At 37.1% G+C, this 14,668-nt stretch overlaps 1 protein-coding gene across 1 annotated transcript in view; it reads left to right on the forward strand.

Moving 5' to 3' along the window:
- Nucleotides 1-10,472, forward strand: part of RYR2 (ryanodine receptor 2) — a 294,938-nt gene extending 284,466 nt beyond the window's left edge. Inside the window, exons 101-106 of the mRNA XM_054396845.1 lie at nt 1,157-1,291; nt 3,145-3,301; nt 5,122-5,186; nt 7,651-7,751; nt 8,994-9,045; nt 10,377-10,472. Coding sequence (XP_054252820.1) covers nt 1,157-1,291; nt 3,145-3,301; nt 5,122-5,186; nt 7,651-7,751; nt 8,994-9,045; nt 10,377-10,472 — 606 coding nt within the window. The remainder of the gene's footprint in view (nt 1-1,156; nt 1,292-3,144; nt 3,302-5,121; nt 5,187-7,650; nt 7,752-8,993; nt 9,046-10,376) is intronic.
- Nucleotides 10,473-14,668: the final 4,196 nt, after the last annotated feature.

A 14,668-nucleotide genomic window follows, 5' to 3' on the forward strand; every position in this document is an offset into this window, starting at 1 on the left:
TTAATTGAGCATCTAGGTAGATTGACAACAGAATTGTTCTTTCACCATAGGATTTAGAGCATGGGTTAGTAGGGAATCTAGCAAATAGAATTTATAAGCATAAGAATACAGGACTACAATGCATGATAATCACTCTCTGTTGCATGAAACTCTTTCATAAAGTTACTGTTTAATTATTTTTAAAGATTCATCTAAAGAAAGGTCCGGTTGAGACCCAGTTACTCTTTCTATGAGAGGACTGAGATATTAATCTCTTTGATAAGATATCATTTCTTTAATCACAAACTAAGTTTAATTTGTGGAACAAATACTGCGTCTTTACAAGTTACAGAAATCATTATAATACATTCTTTGCCCTTAAAAGAGCAGAATTTTAAAAATTCCTAATTTTAATTTCTTAAAAGAACGAAAAAGCAAGATTGCAAATCTGCACCTGAAATAAAAGTTATTTAAGTATTCTACCTTTTAAAAATGGCCCTGAAGTTTTAGCAAATTATCTATGAAATAAGAAGGCATTATTTATGAGAAGGAAGCTTTCAGGTCTGGCAGTTTTGCAAGTAAAATACCACTTTGCAGAATATCGCAGTTCACTTCCAGCTACTTTCCACAAAGTTCAAGGAAAAGTTTATGTTGCTGCAGTTGAGCAGTAGGATATTTGTTGCTATTTCTCTATGGTAGATATTAAAATACTAGGAACAGTTTGTTTTGTGTGTGATTTCACAGAGGTAAGCAGAATTGTTTCAGTATTAAGTTAGTTAGGAATACTATATTTCAGCTATATAATAGGTGACATGAAATAGTGTTATTACTATTATGTAATAAACTTTTAGATTTTTTTGTCTGATTGTGTGAGTTTTATATGATGCTACTGAAGTGTTTGACTTTGTATGAATCTACTGGATTTTATAGAATTTGTCTTTGTTTCTGAAGCCTGGTTTTCCTTCCAAAGGAAAGAAGCTAAATCTTTACATGAAAATATGCAGCTATATTATCAAATATTACAAAGACGTGTAAAGAGAGAGAGAAAAAGTAAATGAAGTTTTCCTTCTGATAGTACATATAGATTATTGTTGCTTTCCTTCTCTTTTTGCAATGAAAACTGTATAATGCAATTCCATGGTAGTATTGTATCCACTTCTATAATTTTGTTTTCCAGCTTGTCCTAACAGTGGGATTACTGGCAGTAGTAGTATACTTGTATACAGTAGTGGCATTCAATTTTTTCCGCAAGTTCTACAACAAGAGTGAAGATGGTGATATGCCAGACATGAAATGTGATGATATGCTAACAGTAAGTCTTATTTTGCTTTGTAAAGTTTTTTCTTAAACTTGTTGTGTCGGTGTGAGCTGAAATTCCCCCCCCACCAACAATAACCAGGCTAGCTCAGTCTGGAAGCAAATGAAAAGCTGTATTTACAAGCAGAGTCTAAAATCTACAGTGAAATGCAATGAATATGTACAAATATACAAAATTCACAACATTCACAAATATATACAATCAACAGAAAAAGCACAACCGATCTCCCTTTGCTTCCCCCCAAGGGGACCCTCCCAAAGGGGCCTCTCTCTCCCAGGAGCTTCCCCCCAGACCCCCCTGGACAGAGAAGCAGAGTTAGTTAAGCAGAAAGTTGTTAACTTAGCTGCCAAGGTCAGTGTGTTATCTTCAGCCAGAAGAGAAGGAGAAACAGCAGCCAGACAGCCCAGCAACTGCCCCCACTGCCGAACGCAGAATGTGCAGAGTGCCCACTTTGTTTTGGGTAATAGTTCTTAAACATTTCTATCTATCCAATGGAAGTGTTTAGAACAATCGTTATTTTGCTTTCTTACACCCAATAGTGACTTATTTACATTCTTTCACTTTCTCTGTTCTGAACTTTGCAAGGAAAAATTAAAAAGACAGTTTCAAACCATCACACTTGTTTCTGTTCATATCATTAGCCAGCAATAGAGAAGTTACGCAGTTTCCTTCCTTAGGAGGTAGTAATGACCTGACTGGGTAAATCCCAGAGCAATTTTGATCTCATAGTGGACTCTGCTTCGAACACGATTTGGACCAGAGATCTCCTGAATGAGTCAAAAATTAATATAACATAGAAATGAATATAAATAAAACCAATGTGATATGCTATAAAATCAGGGTTATCTTTTGTAAAAGTAATAAGACTTGTTTTATTCTCTATACTTTTTCATTTTAGAAATAGAAAAATAACTTCTACAACTTCTTAACATTCACTCATTAAGTAAATGATTGACTTTCAATACTGAAATAAAGACTATCTCTAAAAATGGTTATGTTTTTTCAGCCATTGGTCACTCAGCATCATGTGTTTCTATATCAATTTCTTATAAGGGATATTGGAGGTATGTTAAAAATAAAAGAATTGATTGGTTAGAAGTTTTATGGCTTGGTTTTAGGAGTTATTGTTATTATCATCACTACATTTTGATAGGATGTGAGAAACCTGGACCTGTAGTTTGCAAAGCTACTTAAAAGAAAAGAAACGGTCTTCTTTTTCAGACCTCTGAGAATGATATTGTAATCTTATATTAAATTGCAGCATGATAAACTGAAATTTTGCATTGTCAGAATCCCTCATAATTGTACTGAGAGGCCTCCTATACTTTTCACTTCATAATTTCACAGTATTAGACTCAATTTTTTCTGTCATTAGCCTGTCCTTTCCATAAACATTCTCAATGGGGTTTTGATTGGTTTTGTTGGTTTTTGTTTTTTAATTTTTGTTTGAAATACCAAAGATGGGGAAGTCATTAACTTTTGAGCTAGGAAAATGGAAAAGGAGATTACTATGGCAGTGATAGTATTTCCTGTTCACACAGTACTCAAACAATTGTATGTGAGTTATGGTGCACTGCTGAGCTTAAAGTAGTTGAACCTTTGATCATCATTTTGAACTGCAACATTAATGACAGAACATGAAATCCTGCAGCCTGAGCTGTGCAGTATCATTTCATCTCCCTCTGAAATATGCAAAACCTCAAAGAAAAAGAACCTGCTAGAAATAAATGACATAGTGTGGTTGGTAGAGAATAAACCAGTTATGCCAGTTACTGAATTTGCAGCAATGGATATTTTTACGTCTAGCTGCAGACAAAGTTTCTATCCTTTTGTTTTGTGTTTCCTAGTGCTACATGTTTCACATGTATGTTGGAGTACGTGCAGGTGGAGGCATTGGTGATGAAATAGAGGATCCAGCAGGAGATGAATATGAAATCTATCGGATCATCTTTGACATCACTTTCTTCTTCTTTGTGATTGTCATCCTGCTTGCAATTATTCAAGGTATATGTTTGTATCCCGTGGTGAGACTGAAAGCATTATTTAGCTGCATAAAAGTCTCAGTGCTACAGTAACTATGCATCTAAGATTCAATCAGGACACCAAGACAGATTGTGAAGCACAGATTTGTATAGTAAATCATCCCCAGCTGTTTTTTATCTGCATGCTGTTCTTCCCGGTCTCTGTAAAATCAGTAGGCTCTAACTGGATCAGAGAAATCAAAAAGTTCTTTGCTGTGAGAATACTGATGTCACTACAGTTTCTGTCTTCTTATCACCCTTTCTAAAAGCCTCCTGTAAATGATCAGAAAGAGAAGTGATTAGTAAATGATTAGTAATTTTGTGGCATACCTTAAAATTCTTTCAACATGACCCACACTTTGTGAGCCTATGTGGACAAAATCAGTGGCAGGTGCTGTCACTGTTCCCTCTGCCAGCATCTGATGTTCTTGACTGCCTGACAAATCTTCAGATTAATGGTAGTGATGTGAAAATTGGGACACAGCTTTCAGAGGATTAATCTTTTCTTCCATAAAACCTTCTGTTTGGTGTGATTCTTGCTTATTTGAACAATGTCAAAGAGTAAGAAAGGTACTTGATATGAAACAACTTTAGTGTATCCTGGTTAATGAAAAAATGAAAGTCACCTGCTGTTAGCCTAGCTTCTGGATTTGAGTTAAACAGTTTGAGTGGTAGTCTGTCTCACTGTTATAATCTGGATGGTGGACACTGAATTTTGGGAAGTCAGGATTTTTTTCTCTCATGTTTGTATTAATGATGTTTACAGTTATTCCTTAAAATATGTCAAGCCCTGTCTGTTTACACATTATACTTTCAAAATATTGTCAATAATGCCCAGAAGATCACCTTCAATTAAAGTTTGCACAAATCAACAGAAATATATTCTTGATTTTTGAGAAATACGTAATGAATTTTGTTAGGTCCAGTTGATGTTACAAAGAGTGATACCTTATGGCTTTCTGTCTGCCAGCTTATGATGATTTTGACACCACTTCCTACAAGGTGCCTCGGAGCTTGTGTTAAATTGTTTATAACTCTTACTCAAGCAACAAGGTTTTGAAGGGTCTTCAGGAGGGTGCAAAATTTTTTATCACCTGAAGTGGCATATCTCATACTATTTGTTTCTTCAGTTTGTGAGTGGCTGAAGATTAGAGGCCTTAGCTGTCAAGCTTTGAGTATAATTATCATCCGATATTCATCAGTTTTACAGCACTGTAGTGTCAATAATGATTGTAGAGTTAGTCCTGTTTGTTTTGGTGTAAACAAAGGGAGAATCATAAAGAAGTTGTAATCTTAGTTGTAGAGCCTGTGAAAGTTTTTCTACTTTCTGTATGTCAGTGAAGTAACTCCTTCTGTAGAGCTCTCACAGTGGAACCTTGTGCTACATGACAACCATAATGAGAGAGGATACACAGAGTTCTGGGCCCCTTTTAATCCCTGAACTCTGTTAAATTTACAATAATATTCACTCTATAGTAAAGCCTTCATCACTGTAAAACCACGTGTGTCTTCATGTACTGAATCAAGATTAGAGGACTGTGAATAAAACAGAAGTCTGCTTGTCCTTTTTTTATAATTCCAAATGGTACTGCCAGCCATGTTACTTGTAGCCATTTTTTACTTGCTCGTATTTCCTCATTTATCGAGTTGGTTTTATGGTCTTTGGAATGCATAGTGGCTTCTATTATTTCTGCACAAGATTCTCATTTAATATTTTTTGTCAGAGTTATCCTTGCATTTCTGAATATTCTTTGGCACAATTCTGTTGTTGAACATGAACTATCATTTTAACTTAAACCCTAGGTTTAATTATTGATGCTTTTGGTGAATTAAGAGATCAGCAAGAGCAAGTTAAGGAAGACATGGAGGTAAGAACATCCAGTAACTGAACTGTACCCTATTTTCAAGTTCCATAAGTATCTGTTTTCAATCAAGACGTGATCTAGCTGATGGATAGCTTTTTTAACTAATGGGAAAATACAGTTCTTTTAACAGTTCAGTATCATACAGTGCCCTGGATGATGATCTGGTTTCACATCTCAGTTCATTAGATGTAAATAATAAATGCGATATTTTTTGTATCTATTAAAATGTAAGAAGTTACATAAGTGGTTCTGTTAGTACCCAATAAAATTCTCTTCAGACAATTTTAGGAAAATTGCTAGCAGCAGGATTCTGAGTAGCATTTACCACTCTTTGCTTCCTCCCGTGAAAGAGGTATGCTGTGCTTTAACAGGTACAAGCTGCCACCTTGCAAGTCTCTTTGAATGGGACACAAATCCAGGTTGCCTAAATTGATACTCTGCTCTAAGTGCAGTGTGCCTTTGTTTGTCAATTCCTAATATGGATTTTTTTAGTACTTCCAGATCCAGTGTGGTGAGTTTTTTCTGTCACTGATACATTAACAAAAATTCAGAAAGAAATCCTAACAGCCAATTTTCTTATGACTTTTTAGCCTAATTTCTGCATCTTCATTTTTGTAAACAAGAAAATCATTGTATGTTGCTGTGGTTACATAAGTCTTTCTGATCTTTCGAGTAGAGGTCTCGAACACAGGGTTGTTAACACTGTCATGGTCACGGTTCATCGCAGGTGTGATGTTCTGTAGTGGAGGCACCCACAAAACAAACAGCAACAACTACCTGAAAGCTGTGGATTTGTAATTAATCTGTTCTCCTTCCAACACAAATTACAGATTCGCATGTCAGTATGGAAAATACTGTTGCACAACTAATTAAACTGTTTGGAGAGATGAACCAGAATGTCCACACACTTACTCAGAAAAGGAAAATCTCCCCACGGGTACCTAAGATATATACATATACACTCACCAAGGTGGGGCAGGGTCTGCTTTGATGTGGTCCCAGGCTAAGGGGAAAAGATCTGACTGTTGGGCTGCTTCTGTGTGAAGAGAACCCCCTGTCTCCATAGCAGAACTCCAGTTATATCCTGTGATTTGTTGTGCTGCTGTCGATTTCTTAATTAGTCCAAGGACCGAGTTCTCCAAGCAACAAAAGGACTTCTGGGCCTGGAGGCACCAGCTAATATCCACGGGGCATCAAGCTAATCTTTTTCAGCTCCCAGCAAGCCTCGGCCCTTTGTGCAGAGTCTTTCAGGACCTTGCACTGGGTCGGGGGTGGGGGGGAGGCGGTCATAGCTGTCAGGTGTTCCTTGGTTAATCTGTGCATGACAGTACCCTGTACTTGGGGTTTTTCTATTCTCGCGTGCAAGTGTGACTATAAAAATCTGGATAGACTTTGCAAACCTACTGTGTTTTGTAATGTAAACTTTGAGCATGTTCAGTTTCAGCTGGACAAGCACAACATGCATTGAGGTAAACATTAGAATCATAGAATCAAGAAGGTTGGAAGAGACCTCAAAGATCATCGAGTCCAACCTGTCACCCTAAACCTCATGACTATCTAAACCATGTCACCAAGTGCCATGTCCAATCCCCTCTTGAACACCTCCAGGGATGGTGACCCCACCACCTCCCTGGGCCATTCCAATGGCCAACCACTCTCTCTGTGAAGAACTTTCTCCTCACCTCCAGCCTAAACCTCCCCTGGCACAGCTTGAGACTGTGTCCTCTTGTTCTGGTGCTGGTTGCCTGGGAGAAGAGACCAACCCCCTCCTGGCTACAACCTACCTTCAGGTAGTTGTAGGCAGCAATGAGGTCTCCCCTGAGCCTCCTCTTCTCCAGGCTAAACAGTCCCAGCTCCCTCAGCCTCTCCTCATAGGGCTTGTGCTCAAGGCCTCTCACCAGCCTCGCTGCCCTTCTCTGGACATGCTCCAGCAATTCAACATCTTTCCTAAACTGAGGGGCCCAGAACTGGACACAGTACTCAAGGTGTGGCCTAACCAGTGCTGTGTACAGGGCTACAATGACCTCCCTGCTCCTGCTGGCCACACTATGCCTGATGCAGGCCAGGATGCCATTGGCTGTCTTGGCCACCTGGGCACACTGCTGGCTCACTGCCGTATGTTATGGCGAATACTACTTATTGTGTTAAAAAACAAAACAAAACAAAACAAACAACAGCTTGGACCATTGTTTGCCATTCTTTCTCCTGATATCTGTTCCCTTACACAGGGAAAAGATTTTTTTTTTCTTTTTAAACAGTAGGAATCTATTCAGATGGCAGTTAAACTCTATTCAAGTGTTTTAGCTAAAGTAGCCAGTCTCAATCATTAAAAGAAAAGGCTTCCCCCCCAGCACATATTATGCATAATACATTGTCATTTTCAAGAAAATTATTACATTTTTATTGGCCTTTTCTCAAAATGTGTTATGTTTATATATAGTGAAGTGCTCTGTATTCTTTCTTTTAGACAAAGTGCTTTATCTGTGGAATAGGAAATGATTACTTTGATACAGTGCCCCATGGCTTTGAAACACACACACTACAGGAGCACAATTTGGCCAATTACTTGTGAGTACAGTAAAAATTAATTCATTGCTAACCCTTGTAGCCTCTGCAAGCACCTGCTTATCTCTCTTGAATAAGTAAGAGTCAGTACTGTTTGGCTTTGATGTGCACTTAGGCTGTCTGAATATATAATTCTGTGGTGATGGGAGCAAGGAATGAACAAACTTCATTACCTTGTTTCCAGCTTGGTTGTGACATGCCAATTTTGTGCAATCTAGGAGACAGAAACCAGGAAATTATATGTGGGTGTGGTGACACTGTAAAATAGAACATGTTGTGTAAGGTACAGAAGTATGACCTGGCCTGCAGACTGATGAAGAGAGTGCACAAGCAAAGGAGTAAAGCAAAAGAAGGAAAAATATTGGACAGAGTTTTTGACTGGAGTGTGGATGCTGGCTAAGAGAGCCTGAGACAAAAGGAAGTAGGGAAACTGGAGAAGGAGCCAAAGAGGGAAGGGATCAGACCAAGGGCATCACGTCCACCTTTGGAAAATATAAGCAGAGCATCAGTAAACACTAAACTTAGTCTTTTTAAATATGGAAATAAAATAATTTCTTGGGTCAACAATCACTGCATCACACTTGTCCTCTCCTGGCAAATCCAGTAAGATGTATCATAACTTTGTGTCTGTGAACTAGTACTGTATGTGCACAAAAAAAATGAAACTGTGACTTCACATATCTCTATAAGCAAAATAAATTGAAAGTACCATCGTGTCAGATTTTGTTCCTGCTTATTACATGAGTAGTATAAACTAATATAAACTAGAGGATTTTTTTCTGCTCTTGTTGATCTTGAGTTACATTCACTAGTAAAATATCCCTAACCTATAATTTCAAAAAGAGAAATTTCTTAATCATCAGTGTTTCTTATTCGCTGTATAGAGAGGAAAGCAAAGAAAGCTCCAAATAATATTCTCAGTCTCCTTCTAAGTTGGTGTATGTGGACAAGAATTGCCTATTGCAATTTTCAGATTAGAAAGTTTAGAAAACGTTAATTTAAACTGAGTTACCATTTACTGTAAATGAAACTGAATGTCTTGCACTTTAGCATATTACTTATTGAGCAAGGAGTGAATGTCAACAGTGCCAGGAAAGTATATTTAATATGTCTGTATTATCATAAATAGAACTCTGGAACTTGTAAGTCCATAATCACTGTACATGCTGAAAAATATCTGCTCCAATGTGGGTTGCCTTATATTTCCAAATACTCTACTCATAATAGCTGTATCTTTACTTGTAGGTTTTTTCTGATGTATCTTATTAACAAAGATGAAACAGAGCACACAGGACAGGTAGGTTGAGTAAGTCTATGAATGTAAACAGTTATTAAATGAGACTGATTCTAAAATAAAAATCATTCGAGCTTGGCAAAACTAAGTATTCTAATCAATATGGTATGTAACTTAGTTCTTATTTTCTAAACAATTCTTAGGACTGTTAGACTGCTTATCAATTCTATAGTACTTCCTGTTCCAATTTTGCTATTTGAGCTATAATTCTTCAGTTTTTACTTTTACGAAATATAAATACAGACTATAAACAAAATCAGTGAGAAACAGAATATTTAAGCATCCCATGAAAGCAACACTTAATTACTCCCTGTTAATTCTTCCTTAATAGTCTTACTTAATTTCATTTAATTGTCATTGTTATCTATATATAATCTTCTATATCTACGTTCCTGGCTAAGTCCATATGAAAGAGCTTGTGCATATATTTTAAAATATATATTTAAAAACTGTACATTTATTAAAAAGCTTCTGGAGGTTTCCCTTTTGCTGTTGTTCTTTAAAACTTCTGGTGCTTTCTTCAAATTCTTTAAGCATATTTAAAGTCAGTAAAAGATGGTATCAGATTTAGACAACTTTTATTTCTCTAGTGACAGTCTTGCAGCTGAATAAGCAAATATCGCTGTGTTGCAGACCAGAAAACAACAAAAGCATTATACACATAGACCTACAGATTTGGATCAGAGGAATAATTTGCTACGAATCTATGTAGCTTCTGCATTTTGAACTCTGATATATGTACTGAGCAATTATAGAAATTATAATCATTTTTGCAAACATTTTCCCAGCCTTGTCCATAATGAGGTTTTATGTATTTGCTTTGTGATTTTTTAACATCCTTTTGTCAATTAAGAATTTCATATTAAAAGAGATTTATTTATTTTTTTTTTTTTAGATTTTTCTTGGTATACAGTGTGTCCTACTATATTCGCTGATGCCAGATTTCTACAAACCATTTTGTTTCAATACTAGTACTTCACACTACATAACTTTTATTTTCTATGTCAGAAAATATTATGCTTGGCTTGGTATTTGTCTTGTTAACACCTTTAATTGAGTTTTACAGTGCTCCTGGATGTACAGTGAGAACTAAACTACCTGGTCCTTTTATGTTTGTTTCTCTAGTGTGTTTTGAGCAGGTGACAAAAATCTGAAAGCTATTCTAAAATTATCAAAATAATTAATGATTTTGTAGATTGATATGCAACAACCTGATGTGCACAGAATCATAAAAATGAAACAGTATATAAATAAAAGGGGGGGGGAAGAAGAAAGTCACAGTTGGTGCTTTCTTGGTGTATGAAGGTAAATTATTTAATGTGTATTTCTTTCAGGAATCCTATGTATGGAAAATGTATCAAGAAAGGTGCTGGGAGTTTTTTCCTGCTGGTGATTGCTTCCGAAAACAATATGAAGACCAGCTCAACTAAAGCAGAGATGAGGATTTCCAGGCAAAAACACATCCCTGTGTTTCCCAGCTCTTTTGGAAATGTCTAACAGGTTTCTTAAATCCCCAAAGTGTGTGTGCTTTTTGGAGCACCAAATCTCTGTTTTTAATGGCCTAACTGCTCTTTTATTTTCTTGTGTATTTGCTTTGAGAACACTGGAGTAAAGAACAATGAAAAGTAACAGCAACTCTGGAAAACATACCAACCACTTGCACATGCAAAAGATATCCCTATACATAACATGCACACATTAGAAGAGACTTGAGACAGCTTTTTTATGAAACTGCCAGATGATGCCCATGTCTATAAGATCACACATGGGGTGGCATGGTAGCAACACTCACTCAATCTGTTTATTTCATCATCCTGAAAGGATTTATATATAATTTGCAGAGCACTGTAAAAGAATGTTGTGGACACTAAGTTCTGGGAAATAGTGCCTTACTATATGTGGGTTGACCTATGCAGAAGATGAGTGCATGATGACACCATTTTTTTCCTTTGTCTTCCCCTTCTTCAAAGTTAATATTTATTTTGTGGTTTGGGTTGTTTTGGGAGGAAGTGATTTGATTGTGCACATCTTTTTAATATGACTGGAGTGTCTCAGGACAAGTTTAGGTTATTGTCATAGAGTTTGTTTCACATTTACTTTCCTCTTTAGCTTTTGCTCTTATTTTGGTAATGCTCTGATACAACACTGCAACTTTATGAAATCTTTGTATGAAAACAAGACAACTGCAAAAACACTTTAACAAGAAATGTTTCATTGCATGTTTATTATGCAAGTTTAAAACAATTTAAAAAAGCCAACCTCTTCAGAAACAAGTTGATCAACTTGAAAAACATTCACAATAATTATATCCATAGTAATAAAAGTGTTGTGGGCTTTATTGTACATCTGGAACAAGTACCATCAGCTAATAATGTATATGTTATGAATTTGACAGTAGTTTGGGTTTCTCTTACTTTCATTTCTGCCACCTGTGATCAATAGTGGAGCTGAAGATTTTCTTGTTAAATTATTTTTTAAAAGCAAAGCTGAAGCAATATCCATTCAGGGACTTCATCAGTTGCATCATGAAACATCAATGATGTGTACATCACTCCATTTTGAGTCCTTTTCAATTGTAATGCCAGTCTTTACAAATAAAAAGAGAAATTCAGAATGGAATCAAGCTGGTTTTGTTAGCATTTGAGGTCTTTGTTATGAAGTGTTTTTATTAATCTCTGAATTAATTATACCCACTTCAAAACAGGATTAAGTTTACTGTTTCCATAATGAAAGCTTTTGGTTTTGTTTTTTTTTTTGTCCTGGCTGTTTTGCTATTCTGTTGTTCCACCTCATTTTTTTACAGCTCACAGTTTCATCATAAAATAAATTGCCTGTATTAGTATTCATTTATAACTAAGAAAAAAATACAGCTAGAGAAATAATATTTTTTAAAATTTTCTGATAAATAGATAAATCATAGAATCAACAAGGTTGGAAAAGACCTTAGAGATCATCAAGTCCAACCTATCACCCAGCATCTCATGACTAACTAAACCATGGCTTCAAGTGCCACATCCAGTTCTTTTTTTGAACACCTCCAGGGACAGTGACTCCACCACCTCCCTGGGCAGCACATTCCAATAGCAGATCACTCTCTCTGTGAAGAACTTTCTCCTCACCTCCAGCCTAAATTTCCCCTGGCGCAGCTTGAGACTGTGTCCTCTTGTTCTGGTGCTGGTTGCCTGGGAGAAGAGACCAACTCCCACCTGTCTACAACCTCCTTTCAGGTAGTTGTAGACAGCAATAAGGTCTCTGAGCCTCCTCTTCTCCAGGCTAAACAACCCCAGCTCCTTCAGCCTCTCCTCATAGGGCTTGTGCTCGAGGCTTCACACCAGCCTCATTGCCCTTCTCTGGACACTTTCAAGTGTCTCAATGTCCTTCTGAAATTGAGGAGCCCAGAACTGGACACAGTACTTAAGGTGTGGCCTAACCAGTGCTGAGTACAGGTGCAGAATGACTGCCCTGCTCCTGCTGGCCACACTATTTCTGATACAGGCCAGGATGCCATTGGCCTTCTTGGCCACCTGGGCACACTGCTGGCTCATGTTCAGCCGGCTGTCAACCGGCTGTCAAGCGCTATCTTTCAGTATTCTTAAAAGTCAGACTTTCAGTTCAGCAGATTGTCAATACTGCTGCTCTGAAATTGGGATCTGGATGAGGATTATGGTGAAATGATCTCAAATTCTGCACTAATCGAAGCCAGAGGCTGGGCAGGCTGATGATGGTAGGAGGCTCAGGTACAGCTGCTACAACTTGTTAATTGGGTTTTAAGCCACCTCCACCCAGTCTGGAATATTCATCCATCTTTGTTTCCCCTCTGTTTCGCACAGTTTGGAGATTGAAGTGATGTTTCTTTTTGTGTGTACAACACGAGAACACTATTTTGGTTTCTTCACGTTTTGCTGAGAATTATGTAGTTAATGATTCTGACTGATCCCTTTGCTCTGAAAATGAATTCAACTGAACTTTGTAGACAAATAGCAGAATAAAAGTGACATTTTTTTAACCTCAAGTTTCACATAGGGCATCTTTGCTGTTGAAACTAGTATGCTGTTTTAACAAATATATGTGAAGCCAAACTTAAACACTAGAGTCTTTAGGATCAGATCTAGTGATTATATGGTGATGAAAAAACTTTCCTTTTAAGTGTGAAAAAAAATCTTAATTTATTTAAATATAGCTTTCAGAGAAGCAAGTTTCTACACCTGAGTTGTAGTTAATGAGAGAATGCAAGATTTGTAATCACTGCTGAAAAATGATGGGAACTGGTTTTGGCAGACCTTGCTGTTCCTTCTGCAATGACTGTAGACTTTCTGTGGAGTCCCTGAAACTTCCTATTTAGTTCAGTGCACAAAATTCTTTTCTTCTCAAGAAAAGAAACTCACTTTGAAATTAAAAATAAGAGTATATCACAGTATATTTGATTTAGCTGAGCTGGAGGTAATTCTCCTTGGAGCATCTTTCTAGTGCTGCGTTTTGCAGTGCTGTAGCTGGGTGTTGATAAGACACCAGTGTTTTGGCTGCTGCTGAACAGAGCACCCAGGCTGTGCTTTTCAAACATTTCCCTACCCCAAGGATATGCTGATGGGTGGGCAAGATCTTGGGAGGGGACACAGCCAAGCCAGCTGACCCAAATGGCCAAAGGGATATTCCATGCCATATGATATTAGCTCAGATATAAGAACTAAGTGAAAGAAGGAAGTGGGGGGATATTTGTCAATGGTGTCTGTCCTTCAGAGTTAAGTGTTATACGTAGAGCCCTGCTTCCTGAGACCAGCCTTCTGCTGATGGAAAGTAAAGATTAACATCTCTCTTCATTTTTGCTTCTGCACAGAGCCTTCTGCTTGTGCTTATAATTAAATTGCTCCTATCTTGTTGCTGGGTTTTGTTTTATTTTCCCCTCTCCCACGTCCATCTAAGAATGGGAGTGGTGGAAGAGCTTTGGTGGGTATTTGGCCCCCACCCAGGGCCAGACCACCACACAGGAGACTGGTTTGTTTAAAAATAGGCATTTCCTATGACTCATACTGTTTCTGACATTAATGTGCACTTTTAACAGGATATTTTTCAGGTGGGCTACATACTATACAATGCTGACTTTAGTATCCAAGTTTCTGCTGCTTATTTTGGATTAGACTTAGACAAAGTTGAAGGAAATTCTTAGATTTTATTCAAAATTACTGAACTTAACTGTGTCAGATGCAACTTTTCTGACTTTTTGTGTTGTAAAAGCCTCAGTAAAATAAGTAGTGTAATCATACAAACACACACCACCAATATAAACAATTCACTGCTTTAATGGTTGTATCAAAAGAAATTAACATTGACATATGTGTCATGTATGCTAGCACAACATATAAGAGCAGGTAATATGTCTCTTGGAAACAGCAATTTTCATCATTTTTTTTCAGCTATGTTTTACTGAGACAATCAGAGATATAAGATAAAGGATGCTGTAATATCCTAGGCCCATTCGTTACTACAAGAGCTTGTCCACTCATGTGCTATTTGAAGTTTTCATTAAATGTCTTTATTTGTAGTATCATCTTACTGTTACAGGACTCTTACCAATAGCATTTCACGTATGAATTACATTAACATTTCTTCCTATGATTCCTTTGATAAC

This window comes from Indicator indicator, chromosome 2 (assembly GCF_027791375.1).
Source record: "Indicator indicator isolate 239-I01 chromosome 2, UM_Iind_1.1, whole genome shotgun sequence".
Classification (NCBI taxonomy): domain Eukaryota; kingdom Metazoa; phylum Chordata; class Aves; order Piciformes; family Indicatoridae; genus Indicator; species Indicator indicator.